General features: G+C 42.4%; 1 protein-coding gene across 9 annotated transcripts in view; it reads left to right on the top strand.

Moving 5' to 3' along the window:
* Positions 1–19,363, top strand: part of OGDH (oxoglutarate dehydrogenase) — a 481,925-nt gene that overhangs the window by 422,614 nt on the left and 39,948 nt on the right. For 5 of the 9 annotated variants that reach the window (XM_054558874.2, XM_054558876.1, XM_054558875.1 and 2 more), the window contains 1 exon segment: positions 17,377–17,492. In XM_054558874.2, coding sequence (XP_054414849.1) covers positions 17,377–17,492 — 116 coding nt within the window. 9 annotated transcript variants of the gene reach the window in all.

Here is a 19,363-nt window from a genome sequence, read left to right as displayed (position 1 = left end):
CCTCCTGAATAGCTGGGACTACAGGTGCGCACCACCACACCCAGCTAATTTTTGTATTTTTAGTAGAAACGGGGTTTCACCATGGCGGCCAGGCTGGTCTTGAACTCCTGACCTCACGATCTGCCCACCTCAGCCTCCCAAAGTGCTGAGATTACAGGTGTGAGCCACCGTGCCTGGCTGGAATGCTCATTTTTTACAAGCAGCAAAACATTCGAACAGGAGAGGAGCAGATGAAGTGACTGACTCTCCCTCTCCTTCCAGAACCTGCATTGTCCCAGCTCTTTGTCCCAACTGTGCACGTTAGTATAACCAGGGGAGCTCTAAAGCTCTCCTCTCTTCCCCTTCAGACTAATATCAAGAGGGGCCACACCTTGGTAAACCCAACCCAGCATAGTCTTTTAAGGGTGAGAAACCCTAAGCACTGTCAACATACACACTAATTTCCCATCTCATTAGTGGCTGAGGCAGGGCCAGAATCTGGGAATCTCTTCCCAGGCCATCACAAGGTCTTACCATATATTTCACTCTGGAATAGTGTCCTCAGTATTTCTGTGAGGTTTGTGGTTCCAGATTCAGCAACAACATCATGGTGAGGATGAGAGGACAAGAGGACTTTATAAACCAAGAAACTAAAACATACAGAAGTGGCCCTAAAGCTTCCTGGAATCCTTTGAGGAGGAAAACTTCTGACCTCTCTGGCCAGGAGCTCTTTGGAACCACTGAGAGAGAGAGTCAGGGAGTAGTCTCCACGTTTCAAGAGGAAGGTGCATTTTAATCCTGTGGATTTGAAATAGTGTGACCTAAAAATCTCACTAAAGTCTTCAGGTACAAAAAATGGAAACCGCGTAAACTTGTTAAAACATTTGTATTTGTAGGAAAATTGGTCTCGAACTCTCACCCTTGATGTATGCAGGTCTTCAAGAAAAGAGCAGGTCAGATGTGACCGCTCTAGACAGTTTGTAGAACACTTCAAGACCCGTCATCTCATTTGAACCTCAGAGAGCCTGGACTCTGGAGCCACACTCCCTGTATTTGAATCCCAGCCCACTATTACTAGCTGTGTGACCTTGGGCTAGTTGCTTAACCTCTCTGTGCCTCATCACCTCATCGGTAAGGCAGGGGTGATGGTACCTACCTCCTCAGGTGGTTTCAAAATTGAATAAACTCCTTAAAGTAGTGCCTTGACCTTAACTATGCTCCAGGTGGGCTTACTAGCAATCTTTTGAGACGAGTAGCTGCCAAACTCTCTGATAATAAGATAAATTCAGAAACTGAGAGGTCAAGCAAAAAGACCAGGAACACACAGGAGTTAGTGGTGAAGACTGTCCTGTAGCCAAATGATAAGGAAGCAGTGTAGCATCTAGTGCAGGAATTTGCAAACTAAGAAGTGAGGACTCTCTATGGGGGATGTTTGGGGCCCAGGAGAACTGTTTGCCAGCTTAGGAATGAGGCAGTAGAAGGGGATAGGCTGAATGGCAACCTGGTGACCTGACCAGTGTGTAGACGGGTCAGGGACTGTTGTGTAGTGGTGTCCTGTGTCACATGACTATTTCCCCAGAGCTAGGATTCTTGCCATGCCTCCGCTTAGCCGCCCTTCCCACCTCCCTGTGGATGCAGGCACAGTTTCTCTCTCTCCTTGGGGAAACAGGCTCACAGCAGTGATCATACCCATGTTGGAACATAGCCTTTGGTGCTTCCGTCAGAGCTTGTTCTGTCTTTTGTTGGAAAAGCTCCAGGTAGGGGGCAGTGATGGAGGGCAGGAGCCGTTGGCAAAGCCATTCATTCTCAAAGGGCACTGATGATGCTGCCCTGAAAACACTCTGCCAGCTGAGCACCTGGGTGGTTGGCCAGTTTGGTCTGCAGTGCAAGCAGGGAATTCTGTCCACTCTGAGTTTTTTAATAAAGCGGAATATATGCTATAGTTTCCACTGAGCTGAACTTTTATGACCATTTTTGAAAAGTTTGGGAAATCCTGGCTTAGGGCACCTGTCTTCACTTCTCAGAAATTCTCCTGGTCCCTGAACTAATAAGGAAAGATAATTAACAAGTAGACTCTTGCCAGTTAGGAGAGACTGTACAGACACAGAACCTCCTCAGTAGCACCGGAGTGTCAGGATTTACCATCAGATGTTATGGACACACTCTTGCCCTCAGTTTTATCTTTCAAGTGTAGCATGATAGAACTTGTTATGAATACAACAAAAAAATATTGTTGAGATGGTAGGGCCAGTGGTTTATTATTATTATTATTATTATTATTATTATTATTATTATTATTTGAGATAGAATTTCGCTCTTTTGCCCAGGCTGGAGTGCAATGGCGCCATCTCGGCTCACTGCAACCTCCACCTCCCGGGTTCAAGTGATTCTTCTGCCTCAACCTCCCAAGTAGCTGGGATTACAGGCACCCATCACCACGTCTAGCTAATTTTTGTATTTTTAGTAGGGACCGTGTTTCACCATGTTGGCCAGGCTGGTCTCGTACTGCTGACCTCAGGTGATCCACCTGCCTTGGCCTCCCAAAGTGCTGGGATTACAGGCATGAGCCACCACACCCAGCCTAATTAAATTTTTAAAATTTAAATAGAGACAAGAGTTTCACCACGTTGCCCAGGCTGTTCTCAAACTCCTCTGAGCCACGGCGCCCAGCCTAGTAAATTATTTTCATTAACAATTTTTTAAATTAATTTTAGAACAGTTTCTCAATTATGTGTGGATTATGTTCCATAATTGTGCAGGTGATGGCTGGAACGGAGATAACTTTTTTTTTTTTGAGATGGAGTTTCACTCTTGTTGCTTAGGCTGGAGTGCAATGGCACGACCTCAGTTCACTGCAATCTCCACCTCCTGGGTTCAAGCAGTTCTCCTGCCTCAGCCTCCCAAGTAGCTGGGATTACAGGCGCCCACCACCATGTCCAGCTAATTTTTTGTATTTTTAGTAGAGACGGGGTTTCACCATATTGGCCAGGCTGGTCTCGAACTCCTGACCTCAGGTGATCCACTCGCCTCAGCCTCCCAAAGTGCCGGGATTACATGTGTGAGCCACCGCACCTGGCCAGAGATAACTTTTTAATGAAGTGTTAAAGTTAGGGGCCAGTTTCCAGGTAAATCTCCAGATGCCCATCATAATTTGTGCCAGACTGTACTATAAACATCATTTCCCTGGGGAAAGAGGGTTGAGAGTTCCAACATGAGATACTTTATTTTTTATTTTATTTTATTTTTAAAATAGAGACAGGGTCTTATTATGTTGCCCAGGCTCATCTCAGACTCCTGGGCTCAAGCAACCCTCCTGCCTTGGCCTTTCAGAGTGCTGGAATTACAGCAGTGAGCCACCGCGCCCAGCTGACACGTATTAAATACACATTTCTCTTCACTCACATTCCATAGTGAGGTTCCTTGACAGCAAATTTGCAGATCTGGAGAATGAGGGACCAACCTCACGTTATAATATCCCTGAATGGATCCAGTCAGAGTGGGAGGTAGTGGCAGCCCAACGTCTTCTGGTAGGAGGGCTCCTAGGGAGGCTTTTTCCACTGGCTCTTGAAGAAGGGTCATCAGTTGGGGTGCCACGGTAGATATGGGTGCATATTGCAAAACACTAGAACTAGGGTATTATCAATGGAAAGGTCTAGACAGTAAGGCCCACTCATTTGCCTAATTAGAAACAGTTAGAAACTCTTGCTTAATTAGAAATTCTTGCCCTCCGTTTTTTCTTGCTGTTGTTTGGTTTTTTTTTATTATTATTTTTGTTTTTTGAGACAGTCTTCTGTCGCCCAGGCTGGAGTGCAGGCAACCTCCACCTCCCAGGTTCAAGTGATTCTTGTGCCTCAGCCTCTCAAGTAGCCAGGATTACAGATGTGCACCACCATGCCCGGCTAATTTTTGTATTTTTAGTAGAGAAGGGGTTTCTCTGTGATGGTCAGGCTGGCCTTGAACTCCTGGCCTCAAGTGAGTCGCCCGTCTCAGACTCCCAAAGTGTTGGGATTACAGAGGTGAGCCACTGCGCCTGGCCCAATTTTATCTTTCAAGTGTAGCATTTGAATTAATTTCCCACTTAAAAATGCCATTGTCTGTGGTTTCGGTATAAATTCTGTAGTATAACTTTTCACAGTGACAAAAATGATTGAGATGTACTTTACTGGGTTTTTTGTTGTTATTGTTGTGTTTTTTGAGACAGTCTCTTTCTGTAGCCCAGGCTGGAATGCAGTGGCACGATCTTGACTCACTGCAACCTCTCCTCCCGGATTCAACCATTTCTCCTGCCTCAGCCTCCTGAGTAGCTGAGACTACAGGCGTGCGCCACCATGCCAGGCTAATTTTTGTATTTTTAGTAGAGACAGGGTTTCACCATGTTGGCCAGGCTGGTCTCGAACTCCTGACCTCATGTAATCCACCTGCCTAGGCCTCACAAAGTGCTGGGATTACAGGCGTGAGCCACTGTGCCTGGCCTAATTAAATTTGTTTTTTTTATTTTTATTTTTATTTTTTTTTTTGAGACAGAGTCTCGCTCTGTTGCCCAGGCTGGAGTGCAGTGGCAGGATCTCAGCTCACTGCAACCTCTGCCTCCGAGGTTCAAGCAATCCTCCTGCTTCAGCCTCCCACATAACTGGGATTACAAGCATGTGCCACTACGCCCGGCTAATTTTTGTATTTTTAGTAGAGATGGTGTTTCACCATGTTGTCCAGCCTGGTCTCAAACTCCTAAGCTCAAGTGATCCACCTGCTTTGGTCTCCCAGAGTGCTGGGATTATAGGCATGAGCCACCGCACTCAGTGAGATGTACTTCAATGTGAGATTTAAACATAATTAAAAGAGAATTAAAAACCAATTGTATAAATAAATGGGAAGAAAGTGTGAAACTTCTCTCCCATTTACCATTGATGTTTACAAATTGCTAATACCATTTTAGGAAATGAACTTGAGTTAAATAGTTAAAAAGTCCATTTAAAAGTTGAAAAATGTGGCAAAATGTCAACTACTTAGCTCTTGCCTTTCTCTGACAACCTGCTGTCATTAACAGCACAGCGAGTCATGACAAAGTTTCCACACATCCTCCTGACCTTCCAGGGCTCTCCGGTTTGTTCCTTTGATGGCTGAGAAAAATAAGCTAAAAATAGAGTTGATGTTTAATTAGCTTTTGTAATTTCAGAGTGATATAGAGCAGTTCATTTAGTAAGCATTGATTGCTGTGTGCAGCGTGCTGTGTGCCACAGATAATCGAGGAGCTGGAGATGAGGTTTCCTAAGTGACTCGGGAGGGCGGGGCCAAGCTAAGAACATAACCAGGGTGGTTGAAGCCATGGGCGATATGGTCACCCTCAAGGAGAATGAAGCTGGCCAAGCAGACGTGACATTTGAGAAGATTCTTTGGAAATACCCAGAAACTGGTAAACTGAGTCCCCTAGCTCCCAGCGTCACATTCCTGCCTCTGTGCTTCACTTGGAAGTACTGTGGCCAAATCTCCATCCGCTCCCTCTCTCCTCCCTCACAGCACCTGCACTCTTCAAGAAGTAATTTACAATGCTTCAAAGCACTCAGGTGTTGGAAAATCTGTGTGCTTTCTGTAAATTGTGACAACCAGAATATCTTCTGTTGTTCTCTTCACTCTCCTCTTCTTTGGTTTGTGTCTTTTGTTTGCCTTTTATTTTAAAAATATTAAAAAGTACAGATAAAAGTAAGAGCATTCACCTACTCAGTACTAAGAACGTAAACATTTTACCACATTGCCTTTAGATTTTTTAAAATGGATATGGTATTTAAGGTTCCTTTCGAGGCCCTCCCCTGTGTAGATCCTTACCTGGAGTCTCCAGGGTGACTAACATACACCTCACTTATGGCATCTTGACATGGTCTCATGTCTTGGTTTTGAAGATTGAAGGAGAAAATTTAAGATTCTTCATCCTTGCCTTAAGCAAAATATCGACTTTTAGATATTCTGTTGTCTTAAGAGCCACTTGGCTCTGAGTTCTTCAGTGGTTGTTGTTCCCTGGGAGAAGGAGACAGTATGGCTTGCCCAGGACTGGAGAGCTGCAGCCCCTGTCACAGCCCTAGGAAGCAGGCCTGTTTCTTGGGGTCTGAGTCTGACTTCAAAGGAAGCACTCGCTGGCCTTTCTCTGCACTCCCAGTACAGGGAACATACCCAGTGACAGCACCCTGAGTGCTCAACCGTCAGCCTCTCTGTGTGCCTGTGTTACTGCCTACCTTCCTGACCCCATCCCCCAGGCCCACACGCCCAGACAGTAAGGGTCAGAAGCATGTTTTGTGTATCCAAATAAATGTCTTGATTTCACCAGTGGCTCAGAAAGCTGTTATGTATAGTAGAAATCCAATGAAAAGTTTACAGGTAGAAGGAAATGTACAGCTGTGGAGATGTAGCTGTGGCTCTTGGGTTGTTTTCAGCTAGCAAGCTCTTCTTTTCTAGTTTGCCTTCTTGAGATGGGAGATCAAGGACTCCTTCCATTCTTTAGAATTCTTCAAAATCTTACGGTTTAGAGTAGTCTGCCGCCTGAATCTAGTGCTGAGAAATGTCTACTCTAAAAATCAGGCTTTTTCATTTTCTTTTCCTCAATTTTCATCTCAAAGTAGTGACTTCCCGGGAAAGTGCTGTTATCCGCCACTTCTTGAAGCTAAGGAGATGAGGAGCTCTCAAACGACGCTGCCTGATGGCTTTCCATTGTCAGGGTGCTAACCTCCCCTCCTTCTGATTCACCTTATTCCAGCTGTTCTATGAACCATTTCCATGTTTAACAAAATTGACCCCCTGACCGTGTAACCCACCCACTTCTCCCTTGATGTGTGTGTGTGTGTCCCTGTGATGGTGTCTGTGCTACCTGTTACTGCGGTAATGGTGTAGGGTTTTGGTGTTTGGGTCTTTTTTAAACTAACTCTCACCTGTCTTTTTCCTTCTGCGCTCACCCATGATACCCCACTCTGCCTCTCAGATCTTGCAGTTTTCAAGGAACGACTTCGAATGCTAACAGTAGGAGGTATGAAAATAATGAGCCTTTCGCCTTTTCAGAGTTGAGGACTTCATTTGAATAGGATGTGCAACTTTTCCTAGCATGCAATATGGGGAAAGTTGACACAACTTCTGTCGCGTGTTTTTAAGTTTGTTAATTGTTCTGAAATGTGTTTTTCCCTTCATTTAGTTATTAACCAATAAGTAGAGCTACTTATATGGTATTGTTTTGTTTCTGTTCATGTGTGTTTCAAAGAGCACTTTTCATCTTCACATGTGCTTCATCGCTTCACTGTGAGCTTCCATCTTCAGCATAATTCACCTTTAGCTGCTGCCGTAGCCAGCTGGGCACATGAAGCCATGTTCAGCTCTGCATGGTGGCTTGTCCTGTCTTCCACATTTTGTGCTGAGGCTTTGACTGGACTCTGGATTCTTCCAGATTCTTCTTCCTGGGCATTTTGGGCAAGATTTCCAAAATGTTTTATGTTTGAAGGCCAACTGAAGTATTAATAAAAACTTACCGAGAACTCTTAGTGACCCTCGGTTGGGCAAAACACATTTGAGGAATCCAGAGTCGAAATGCTGGGGGATCATCAGCCTGTTGTCATCCACCCTGGTGGCCAGTCTCTTCTTTACACTCTGGCTTCTCTAAGCAGTTATCTTTTTTCTCCTTCTTCTAATATCTGTGAAACTCTACTTTTTAATTACACTTTTTATTTTGAGATCATTGTAGATTCATATGCACTTGTGAGAAATAACAGTTCTGTGCCCTTTGGCCAGCTTCCCCAATGGTAACATCTTGAAAAGCTGTAGTACAACATCACACCACTACACTAAATTGATAAAGTAAGACTCTAGACATCCATCACCACGAGGATTCCTCCTGTTGCCCTTTTATGACCATATCTACTTCCCTCCCATCCCAGCCACTACTTGTATTCCCTGGCAACCACTATTTTATTCTCCATTTCTGTAATTTTGTCATTTCAGGAATGTTATAAATGTGGAATCACAGTATGTAACCTTTGGGGATTGGCATTTTTCAGTCAGCATAATTTTCTTAGAGATTCATGCAGGTTGTTGGTGTGAATCAATACTTTGTTCCTTTTTATTGCTAAGTAGTATTCCATGGTGTGGATGTACTATGATTGTTTTTAACCATTCACCTGTTGAAGGACCTCTTCATTGGAATGGATTGTTTCCATTCTTTGGCTAATAGGATCTTTTGCAGAGCAGAAGTTTTTAATCTTTTTTCCCCCTCGTTTCCTTCCTCAGCTTCTATGCCCTAAGTTTTTAAGCTTGATGACATCCAGTTTATTAATTTTCCTTTTATGGATTGTGCTTTTGGTATGAAGTCTAAGAGCTCTTTCCTTAGCCCTAGATCCCCAAAATGTTCTCCTATGCATTTTTCTAAAGGTTTTGTAGTTTTGTGTTTTACATGTAAATCTATGATCCATTTTGAGTAAATTTCTGTGTAAGGCATTTAGATCAAGATTCTTTTATTGTTCATTTTATATTTTTGTGTGTAGATGTCCAGTTGTTCTGGTACCATTAGCTGAAAACTCTGTCTTTCCTTCATTGAATTGCTTTTGTACTTTTGCCAAAAATCAGTTGGACTTATTGGTGTGGGTCTATATCTGGATTTTCAGTTATTTTCGTTTGTGTGTCTGTTTTTCCCTTGATACCACAGTGTCTTGATTACTGTAGCTACTAAACTTTATTTTTCATTTACAAAATCGTTTTGACTATTCAAGGGCCTTTTCCTTCTCCATATAAATTTGAGGATAAGCATATCTATGTCTACATATACCTTGCTGCCATTTTGATAGAAATTGGCTTAAACCTATATATAGATCCATTTAGGGAGAAAATACATTTTTACCATGTTGTCTTCCAATCCGTGAACATGGTATGTCTCCTCATTTATTTGGATCACTGAATTTTTAATCAGCTTTTTGTAGTTTTCATCATATACATTGTGTATATGTTTTGTTATATTTACACTTAACTATTATTTTCTTTTTTAATGTTGGTGTCCACATATTCATTGGTAGTATATAGAAATATAATTGATTTTAGCGTTTATGTTGCATTCTGAGATCCTGATGAACTCATTCTAGGGCTTTTTTTTTTTTTTTTTGTAGATTCCTTAGGATTTTCTATATAGACAGTCATGTCATCTGAAAATAGGAAGTTATTTCATCCTTCCCAATCTGTGTGCCTTTTATTTCCTTTTCTTGCCTTATTACAGTAGCTACAACTTTTAGCACTGTGTTGAATAAGAGAGGTAAGAGTGGATAGCCTTATGCCCTGTTCCTGATCCAAGGGTAAAAGCATTTAGTCTTTCATCATTAAGCATAATGTTAACTGTAGATTTTTTGTAAATACTCTTTATCAAGCTGAGAAAGTTCCTCTGTATTCATATTTTTTCTGAGTTTTAATTATGAATGTATATTGAATTTTGTCAGATGTTTTTCCTGCATTGATATGATCTTGTGATTTATTATTATTATTATTATTTTTTTTTTTTGAGACTGATTCTTGCTCTGTCACCCAGTCTGGAGTGCAGTGGTGCAATCTCAGCTCACTGCACCCTCCACCTCCCAGGTTCAAGCAGTTCTCCCACCTCAGGCTCCCAAGTGGTGGGGGCTACCAGTGTGCACCACCACGCCCTGCTAATTTTTGTACTTTTAGTAGAGGTGGGGTTTCACCATGTTGGCTAGGCTGGTCTAGAACTCCCGACCTCAGGTGATCTGCCCACCTCACCCTCCCAAAGTTCTGGGATTACAGGCATGAGCCACCACACCCGGCCGATTTTTATTCTTTAATGTAGATGATTTAATGCTAATGTAGTGGATTGTATTGATTGATTTTTGATTATTCAACCAGCCTTGGATTAGTGGAATAAACACCATTTGATCATGGTATATAGTTCTTTTTATATGTCTTTGTATCTGTCTCTTTATATATTTTGCATCCATATTGATGAGGGATATTGGTCATTTTCTTTTTTTGTGCTATCTTTGCTTTTGGTATCAGGGTAATTCTGGCTTCATAAAATGAATTGAGAAGTGTTTCTCCTATTCATTGAAAGACATTGAATAGAATTGGTGTTAACTCTTCTTCAAATACTTTATAGAATTTTCCAGCAAAATCATTTGGGCTTAGAGGTTAGTTTTTCACAAGGTTTTTATTTATTAATTAGATTTCCTTATTAGCCATTAGCCATAGGGCTTTTCTAATTATCTGTTTCATATTGGGTGAGTAATGGTAGTTTGTGTTCTTCTAGAAGTGGTTTATTTCATCTAAGTTGTCAAATGTGTGTAGTGTTATTTATAGTATTCCCTTATTTTTGATAGTCATTTTTTAAATTTCTTTTTCAACTTCAAGAAAAGGAACAGAATCTTCTTGATATTTGAAGGATCTGTATCGATATCCCGTTTCATTCCTGATATTGGTCATTTGTGTCCTCTTTTTATTTGTCAGTCTTGTAAGAGATTTGTCGATGTTACTAATCTTTTCAAAGAACCAGTTACTTGTTTCATTGGTTTTTTTCTGTTGTTTTGCTGTTTTCAATTTCATTGATTTCTGCTCTTTATTATTTCCTTACTTCTGCTTATTGGCTTTTGGCTTGTTTGTTGTTTTTCCCTCTTTTCTAGGAATGGGAACTTAGATTATTGATTAGAGACTGTCCCTCTTTTCTGATGTATTTGCTACTATAAATGTTTCTCTCAGTACTGGTTTAGCTGTCTTACAAAGTTTGATATGTTATATTTTCATTTTCTTTCAGTTGTTTTTGAGGCAAGGTCTTCTTGCTCTGTCATTCAGGCTGTAGTGCAGTGGCATGATCACAGCTCACTGCAGCCTCTAATTCCTGGGCTTAAGTTATCCTCCCACCTCAGCCTCCCAAGTAGCTGAGGCTACAGGTATATGCCACCATGCCTGGCTATTTTTAAAATTTTTTATAGAGATGAAATCTCACTGTATTGCCCAGGCTGGTCATTATTGTATTCTTTGTATACCCCTTGATATTTTGTCTTTGGCCTTTGGATTATTTAGAAGGGTGTTATTTAGTTTCCAAGTGTTTGGAGATTTCTTGTTACCTTTCTTATTATCGCTTTCTAGTTTGATTTCACTGTGGTTGGAGAATGCACCCTATATGATTTGAATTGTGCTAAATGTGTTGGGTTTTTAAAAAATGGCCCACCATATTGTCTGTCTTGGCATATGTTTCATGAGTGCTTGAAAAGAATGCTACTGTTGAAATGCTATTGTTGGGTGGAGTATTCTCTAAATGTCTGCTAGAGCCAGGCATGGTGGTTCATGCCTATAAACCCAGGACTTTGAGAGACTGAGATGGGAGGATCACTTGAAGCCAGGAATTTGTTGCCTGGCAACATAGCGAGACCCCTATTTCCACCACCACCAACAACAAAATTAGCCGAGCATGATTGCGCATGCCTATAGTCCTAGCCACTCAGGAGGCTAAGGTGGTAGGATCATTTGAGCCCAGAAGTTTAAGGCTGCAGTGATCTATGATTGCACCACTATACTCTGGCCTGGGTGATCCTATCTGTAAACTACACACACACGCGCACGCACACACACACACGTCTGTTAGATCCTGTTAGTTAATGGCTGTTGAGTTCTGTATTTTTGCTGAATTTTTGTCTAGTTTTTTAGTCAGTTATTGAGAGAGGGGTATTAAAGTCTTCAGCTATAAATGTGGGTTTGTCTCTTTCTCCTTTTAGTCCTATCAGATTTGGGGTCACTTGTTTTGCAGCCCTGTTCTTTGGTGTATACACATTTCAGATTGCTGTATCTTCTCAGTAGATTGACCCTCTTACCATGATGGAATGTCCCTTTTTGTCTCCAGTAATTTTCTTTGCTCTGAAGTCACTTCATCTCATTAATATAAGCCACTCCTACTTACATTTGATTAATGTTTACATGATACATTTTTTCCTCCCTTTACTTCAACTTGTCTGTATCACATTTGAAGTGAGTTTCTTGTGGATAAGCATATAGGTGGGTTTTGTTTTATATTTTTCCACTCTTCTCATAATCTCTGTCTTCTATTTAATATATTTAGGTCATTTATATTTAATGTAATTATTGGTATGTTAGGGCTCAAGTCTGCCATTTTATTATTTATTTTTTGTTCTGCTTTTCATTGCTTTGCTTTCATTTTCCTGTGCTGTGGATTTTTAAACCCACATTTAAAAAATTTTTTTTAATTATGTATAGTTTGTGGGTTTTTTTGTTTGTTTTTTTTTTTTTTTTTTGAGATGGAGTTTCGCTCTTTCACCCAGGCTAGAGTGGTGCAGGGGCGTGGTCATGGCTCACTGCAACCTCTGCCTTCCCATTTCAAGCGATTCTTCTGCCTCAGTCTCCTGAGTAGCTGGGATTATAGGTGCCTGCCACCACACCCAGATAATTTTTTTGTATTTTTAGTAGAGGCGGGGTTTCACCATGTTGGCCAGGCTGGTCTTGAACTGACCTCATGATCTACCTGCCTTGGCCTCCCAAAGTGCTGGGATTACAGGTGTGAGCCACCACGCCTGGCGTGTTTTTGAGTGTATCCTTTTATATAGCATTTGTAGTAGTCGTTTTAGGTATTACTACTTTATATAGACATAACTTATCATCTACTAGTGTCATAACTTTTCAGTACATATTAAGTATGGAAACCTTACCTCCTTTCATATCTCTTTACCGTCCTGCATTTATAATATAATTATCTTAGATATTTTCTCTACATACATTTAGAACTTCATCAGACAGAGTTATAAGTTTGCTCCAACCATCAAACATAATTTAGAAGACCCAAGAGGAGGAGACTCTGATGTATTTACCCAGATTTTTGCTTTTTGTGTTCTTTCTTCCATCTTGGTGTTCTAAGATTCCTTCTTTTATTGTTTCCTTTCTGTTTAAAATACTTCCTTTGGCCAGTTTTTTAGGGCAGGTCTGCTGGTGACAAACTTAGTTTTCCTTTGCCTGGGAACCTCTATTTCCCCTTGATTCCTACAGGACATTTTTGGTGGATATAAGATTCTGGTTAGACATCATCCTTTTTCCCTTTTCTTTCAGCTCCTGCAAAGTGTTGTGCCACTTCTTTTCTTTTCTTTTCTTTTTTTTTTTTTTTTTTTTTTTGAGACGGAGTCTCACTCTGTTGCCCAGGTTGGAGTGCAATGGTGTGATCTCTGCTCACTGCAACCTCCACCTCCCGGGTTCAAGCGATTCTCCTGCTTCAGCCTCCTGAGTAGCTGGGATTACAGGCACGCACCACCACGCCTGGCTAATTTTTGTATTTTTAGTAGAGACGGGGTTTCACCATGTTGGTCAGGCTGGTCTCGAACTCCTGATCTCGTGATCTGCCCCACCTCGGCCTCCCAAAGTGCTGGGATTACCGGCATGAGCCACTGTGCCCTGCCTGTAGCACTTCTTTCTACCCTCCATGGTTTCTGATGAGAACTCCTGTCATTTGAATTGTTTTCCATGTAGGTAAAGTGTCACTTTACAACAACTGCTTTTAAGATTTTTTCTTTGATTTTGTTTTTCAGAAGTTTAATCATCATGTGTTTTGGCATGGATTTCTTTGAGAATATCCTGTGGATTCACTCAGCTTCTTGAATCTGTGGGTTTCGTCTTTTACCATATTTGGGAATTTTTTAGCTAAGTACCTTTTCAGCCACCCTCTTTATTCTCTGCTTCTTTGATTTTATCCATTTATATATATGTGAAATCTTTGATTATACTGTCACATGTCTCCTGAGGCTCTGTTCATTTTTTTATTTTCTTTCTGTTCTTCAGATTGGTTAATTTCTGTTGTTCCGTCTTCAAATATACTGATTCTCTGCCCCTCCATTCTGCCATTGAGCCTATCCATTGAATGTTTTTTGATTTTTTAAAAAATTTCTATTTGGTACTTCTTTGCATCTTCAGTTTTTGGCTGAGACATTGTAATTTGTAACTCACTTTTAAAAATTTGTCTCTATCGTGTTTTTAATTGCTCATTGAAATTGTTTGGGCCAGGTGCAGTGGCTTATGCCTGTAAGCACTTTGGGAGACCAAGGCAGGCAGATTGCTTGTCTCAGGAGTTCGAGACCAGCCCGGCCAACAATGGCAAAACTCCATCTCTATTAAAAATACAAAAACTAGGCCGGGTGCTGTGGCTCACGCCTTTAATCCCAGCACTTTGAGAGACTGAGGCGGGCAGATCATTTGAGATCAGGGGGTCTAGACCAGCTTGGCCAACATGGCGAAACCCCGTCGCTACTAAAAATACAAAAATTAGCCGGGTGTGGTGGTGCACGCCTGTAGTCCCAGCTGCTCTACTCAGGAGGCTGATGCAGGAGAATTGCTCAAACCCTGGAGGCGGAAGTTGCAGTGAGCTGAGATGGTGCCATGGCACTCCAGCCTGGGCAACAGAGCAAGACGCTATCTCAAAAAAAAATTACAAAAACTAGCTGGGCGTGGTGTCGTGTGCCTGTAGTCCCAGCTACTCAAGAGGCTGAGGTTGGAGGATCACCTGAGCCCTGGAGGTTAAGGCTGCAGTGAGCAGTGATCAAACCACTGCACTCCAGCCTATGCGACAGAGTGAGACCCTGTCTCAAAAAAAAAAAGAAAAAAGAAATTGTTTGATGATGACTCTGTTCAAATCTTAGGCGATTCTAACATATTGGTCATCATGGTGTTGATGTCTGTTGATTGTCTTTTCTCATTCACTATGAGATATTCCTGGGTCTTGTTATGAATTATAGTTTATTGAAACCAGGACATTTTGGGTATCGTGAGAGTCAGGATCTTATTTAAATCTTCTGTTATAGCAGACCTTTTGTAGACACTGTTCCCCACTGTGGTGGGGGAAGGGGAGGGCACCACCTTGTTATTGCCAGCAGAGGTGGAAGTCCTTCTCCCACTCAAGTATCCACCGTTACTGGGATTAGGGGAAGGGGCTGATGCATTACCTCCCAGAGAGGAGGACATTTTGGATTCCCTCTTGGGCCTTCGCTGAAACCTCTGTGATGGGGTTGGGTGCTAGGGCCCATTACAGCCTGGTGAGGGTGGGGTCACAGTGTTTTCTCTGGTATTTGGCTGTAGTAGAGCAATTTTTGTCTGAAAGTTTTTTGTCTTGATAGGCTACCTCTTTCCTGGTCTTTTGGTAGAGAGCAGCTTTTGTCGGGCTTTTGTTCTCAAACACACCTCTTAAAGTTTTGGGGTTGCTGGTTCTTCTGCTCCAAGTCTGCGGTATTTGAAGCAAAAAAGAAATTCCAGGGAACTCCCTGGTGTGTTTTGCCTTGAGACCTCCCTAGCTGGTGTGCCTTATTCTCTCCACCTTTCAGAGTTGTCTTACAATTGTTTTGCATATAATGTCTAGAATTTTTAGTTGTACTTATTGGGGGAATAGGGAAGAATATGTGTACTCCGCTTTCACAAAGCACTCATATGTAGATTTAGTTTCTCAAATAGCTAAAGAACTAAAAGTGTACCAGCAGTTCTGAGGCTCAGCAGAATAGCCCAAGAACTATGAACTCAGGATGGTAGAAGTGAAAGACCATCACATGGTGAGGTCAAGGGATGTCTGTAGGCCCCTACTTCACAGGGTCTTCATGCTGAAAGATTGCAACCAATACACAGCCCTTATCTGGGGGCATACACTGGACCGATTAGTTTCACAATCAAAATATTTCCCAACAAAATGTACACTGTTATTGTGGTACCCAATCAGCTGCACCTGGCCTGAGTTTTTTAGTCAGGAAAAATTTCTCAAAGATGATTCTGTTTTTCCTCCATAAATACTATAGGGCAATTGCCCAAAAGCCAGGCCATAAATGGCAAGAGCCACGTGCTTCACCTAGGCCCAAGTGGTTGCTGTGCCCTCAGTGTTGACAGACTAACAGGAGGGAATGGGTGGTCAGGCTTAACTAAGCCACTACTACCATCACCACCCTCCAGGTTAAAAAAAAAAAAAAAAAAAGCCAGATTTTCTTTGTTTTAATAAAACAAACAGGGCTTGGAAAATGTAGAGTTTGCTTTTAAGACTTAAAAAACAAAACAAAACAAACAAAAAAAACCTCTCCTAAAGCATTAGATAAATAAAGGCTATAGTTCCCAAACCATGCTTGAATCAGAATCACCTTGGGAGATTCGGGGGCCCACCCTGAGACTCACTGGTTCAGTACCAGGGTTGGAGCCTAGAAACAAGCCTTTTTATAAATCTCCAAGGAGATCAAAATACACAATTGTGTTTGCAAACTACCACCGTTAATCCCGTGCTGGACACTTATGGCTCCTTTTAGTCTTAATTTGGCCAGGAAACAATGAGAATATTTCATCAGGTCTAGTCAGATGTTGGAGACTTTGCAGAATACCAGTTCACTGTGCATTCCTGGAGCCTGAGAAAATGCTGATGTAAGGTACTCAAACGCTAGTGATTCTTGAACTGTGCTTTTTGCCGTACTCTAGCTGATATATTATGTCAGGAGAGATGCCAAACTGGATGAAAGAATGTATGGTGTCATTTGACAGTCTTCCTCTTTGATACAGCAAGATAAAACAAGCATATAATGCCAAAGAAAGAGCTCTTCCAGTATTATTCTTTCTCAGACTGAGATGCACTTTCAGGTGAGGTGGTGTCTTCCCCCACAGTGCTGCAGTGAATATTAGTGCTGACTCAGTTGGTTCCCGCTGAGTGATTGGAGTCGGGAGAAGGGAGGGTTATAACTGTGACTGCTGAGTATTGCCTACAGAATGGGCTCAGAACACATAGTTCAGGAATTTCAGGAGAAGACGACGGTCCTTAATCCAAGGCCGGGGGCTGTTTGCACGCTGCTTTGCTGCCCTGTGGTGCACCCTTGCCTGGAGCTCCAACAGACAAGTTGACTTCTGGTGACTGTTTCTCCCTCACTTCTTAGTCCCCCTCCCCCCACTTTTTGACATTCACCACAAACATATATTATTGTCATATGATCTGTTCTTCTATATCAGTTCTTCATTTTCTACTTTAATTCCTCCTTAACTATTGTATTGATTTTTGATTGACTTACCCAGTGCCTTTTCATGGACCTCTCTTCCCACCCCCAAAATTGGTTATCTTTGGGACCTTGAAATAAATTTGTCTCTAAATTATGAATAATTGGTGTACTTAACTAACATATGCATAATATGAATTTTATTGTAACTTACCTGTCATACTCTAATAGCCTCAGCTTCTATTTATTGCTAAAGTTTGTGTTTCTGGCTGTAAAATATTACTTATTTCACATATATCAGGGGCTTTTTATATGATTTTTTTCTTTTTCTTCTCTTTTTGCTCCCCTGGGGAGTTCCTTCCCCTTTCCATAAACTGTGGTCCCTGCATGGCCGTGCCCCGTCCCTCCTCATCTGGCTTGTCCTGCCCACATCGCCCTGCAGGGTTCTATGGCCTGGACGAGTCTGACCTCGACAAGGTCTTCCACTTGCCCACCACCACTTTCATCGGGGGACAGGAATCAGCACTTCCTCTGCGGGAGATCATCCGTCGGCTGGAGGTAAGAACAGTTTCTGGAAAAATCTAGTGGACTTTTTAAGAACTTGTATTGGCAGGATGGCTTTGAGACTAGTTTTATTTTTTTTCTTTGTCCTATCTTTTTATTTTATTTTTTCTCTGGGACAGAGTTACTGTCACCCAGGCTAGAATGCAGTGACACAGTTTGGCTCACTGCAGCCTTGACCTCCCAGTCTCAAACCATCCTCCCACCCCAACCTCTTGTATCTGGGACTACTGGTACACACCACCATGCCCAGCTAATTTTTTTTTTATTTTTTATAGTAGAGATGAGGTCTTGCTGTGTTCCTCAGGCTGGTCTCAAATGCCTGGGCTCAAGTCATCCTCCTACCTTGGCCTCTCGAAGTGCTGGGATTACAAACATGAACTCGTCTGTCTTTTTAAAAATTGTAAGGGAAGGAGGACTTTTGTGGCTATTGTTGCCATTTTATAGATAGAAACCAATGGTTTTGAGATCAGCCATAGACAGGGGAAGTAAACTCTGCTTTCAGATCCCACTAGGAGTTTATTACAGATGGTAGGAGAGTCACTTCAACCCTGAGGGACAGGCCGCAAGTCAGGGGTGGCTTCCTGCACAGCTCAGTGTCAGGGCTGCTGAGTGGTGGCCACTCTTCTTCCCTCTCTCCCTCTGTTCCTCTCATCCTTGTGTTTTGTTTCATTTTTTTCCTTCTCTCTGGACTCAGTACTAAGTCTGCCAGGAAATTCTTTCATGCACACACATAGACAGTGGCTAAGAGTTGTGGCTCTGCTGTTAGGCTACCTGTGTCTAGTTCTTCCATCCTGGGCAAGTCATAGCCTCCCTCAGTATAAGGGTGACTTCTATGCCCATTGCAGAGGGGAGAATGGATTTGATGAGAGGTCCATGCCAAGAGTTGGCTATTACTGTTACTTAATGCTTTTCCTGGTATTCAGAGCTAAAGGATCAAGGTTAAAATAAACTGAGGAAATACTCTGGAATGGGGACCCTCAGAATTGAGTATATAAATCACCTGGGGTCCTGCCTATCATGCAGAGTCTGAATCCTGACATCCCTAACTAACCCAGGTTGAACCACACTGGCCATCAGGGCTCTCTGAGGCTGTTCCTCTCATGGCTGGACATTAGAACCACCTGGAGAGCTTACAGAACTGATACCCAGGCCACAGCCCAAGTCCCCTAAATCAGAAGCCCCCAGCACCCCAGGGATTAACGCTTGCTGCCGCAAGTGAATTTTAATTTAAAACTCTCTTGTCAGTGTTTCCACAGTTGGCTGCACAGTGGCTTAAAAAGATCTGAGTGTCCAGGCCAGGCACAGTGTCTCACGTCTATTGTCCCAGCACTTTGGGAGGCCGAGACAGGTGGATCCACGAGGTCGGGAGTTCAAGACCAGCCTGGCCAAGATCGTGAAACGCCATCTCTATTAAAAATACAAAAATTAGCGGGGTGTGATGGTGGGCTTCTGTAATCCCAGCTACATGGGAGGCTGAGGCAGATAATTGCTTGAACCTGGGAGGGGGAGGTTGCAGTGAGCAAAGATCGTGCCACTGCACTCCAGCCTGGGCAACAGAGCAAGACTCCATCTCAAAAACAAAACAAAACAAAAAAACTGAGTGTCCAGTGCTGGCATTTTCTGTAGTTTGTGATGAGCATCCTGAAGTATTGTCAGCATCTCAGCTTGGAGCTTGCTTCACCACCTGCCTTCCTCACTTGTGGAGGAGAAAGGGGTAGAAACCAGAACTATGTGCCAGCATCAGAAGCTTGTGGCCAATGGGATGTATTGGGCACCAGGGGGGAGTGATAAGGGTTAATCCAAGAAGAATGAACCTTTGGGTCCTTCCTGTTGCCTTTATCTGCACCCGCATCACCACACTGACC

The sequence above is a fragment of the Pongo abelii genome, chromosome 6 (assembly GCF_028885655.2).
Source record: "Pongo abelii isolate AG06213 chromosome 6, NHGRI_mPonAbe1-v2.0_pri, whole genome shotgun sequence".
Lineage (NCBI taxonomy): Eukaryota > Metazoa > Chordata > Mammalia > Primates > Hominidae > Pongo > Pongo abelii.
This window is presented reverse-complemented; position numbering and strand designations above follow the sequence as displayed.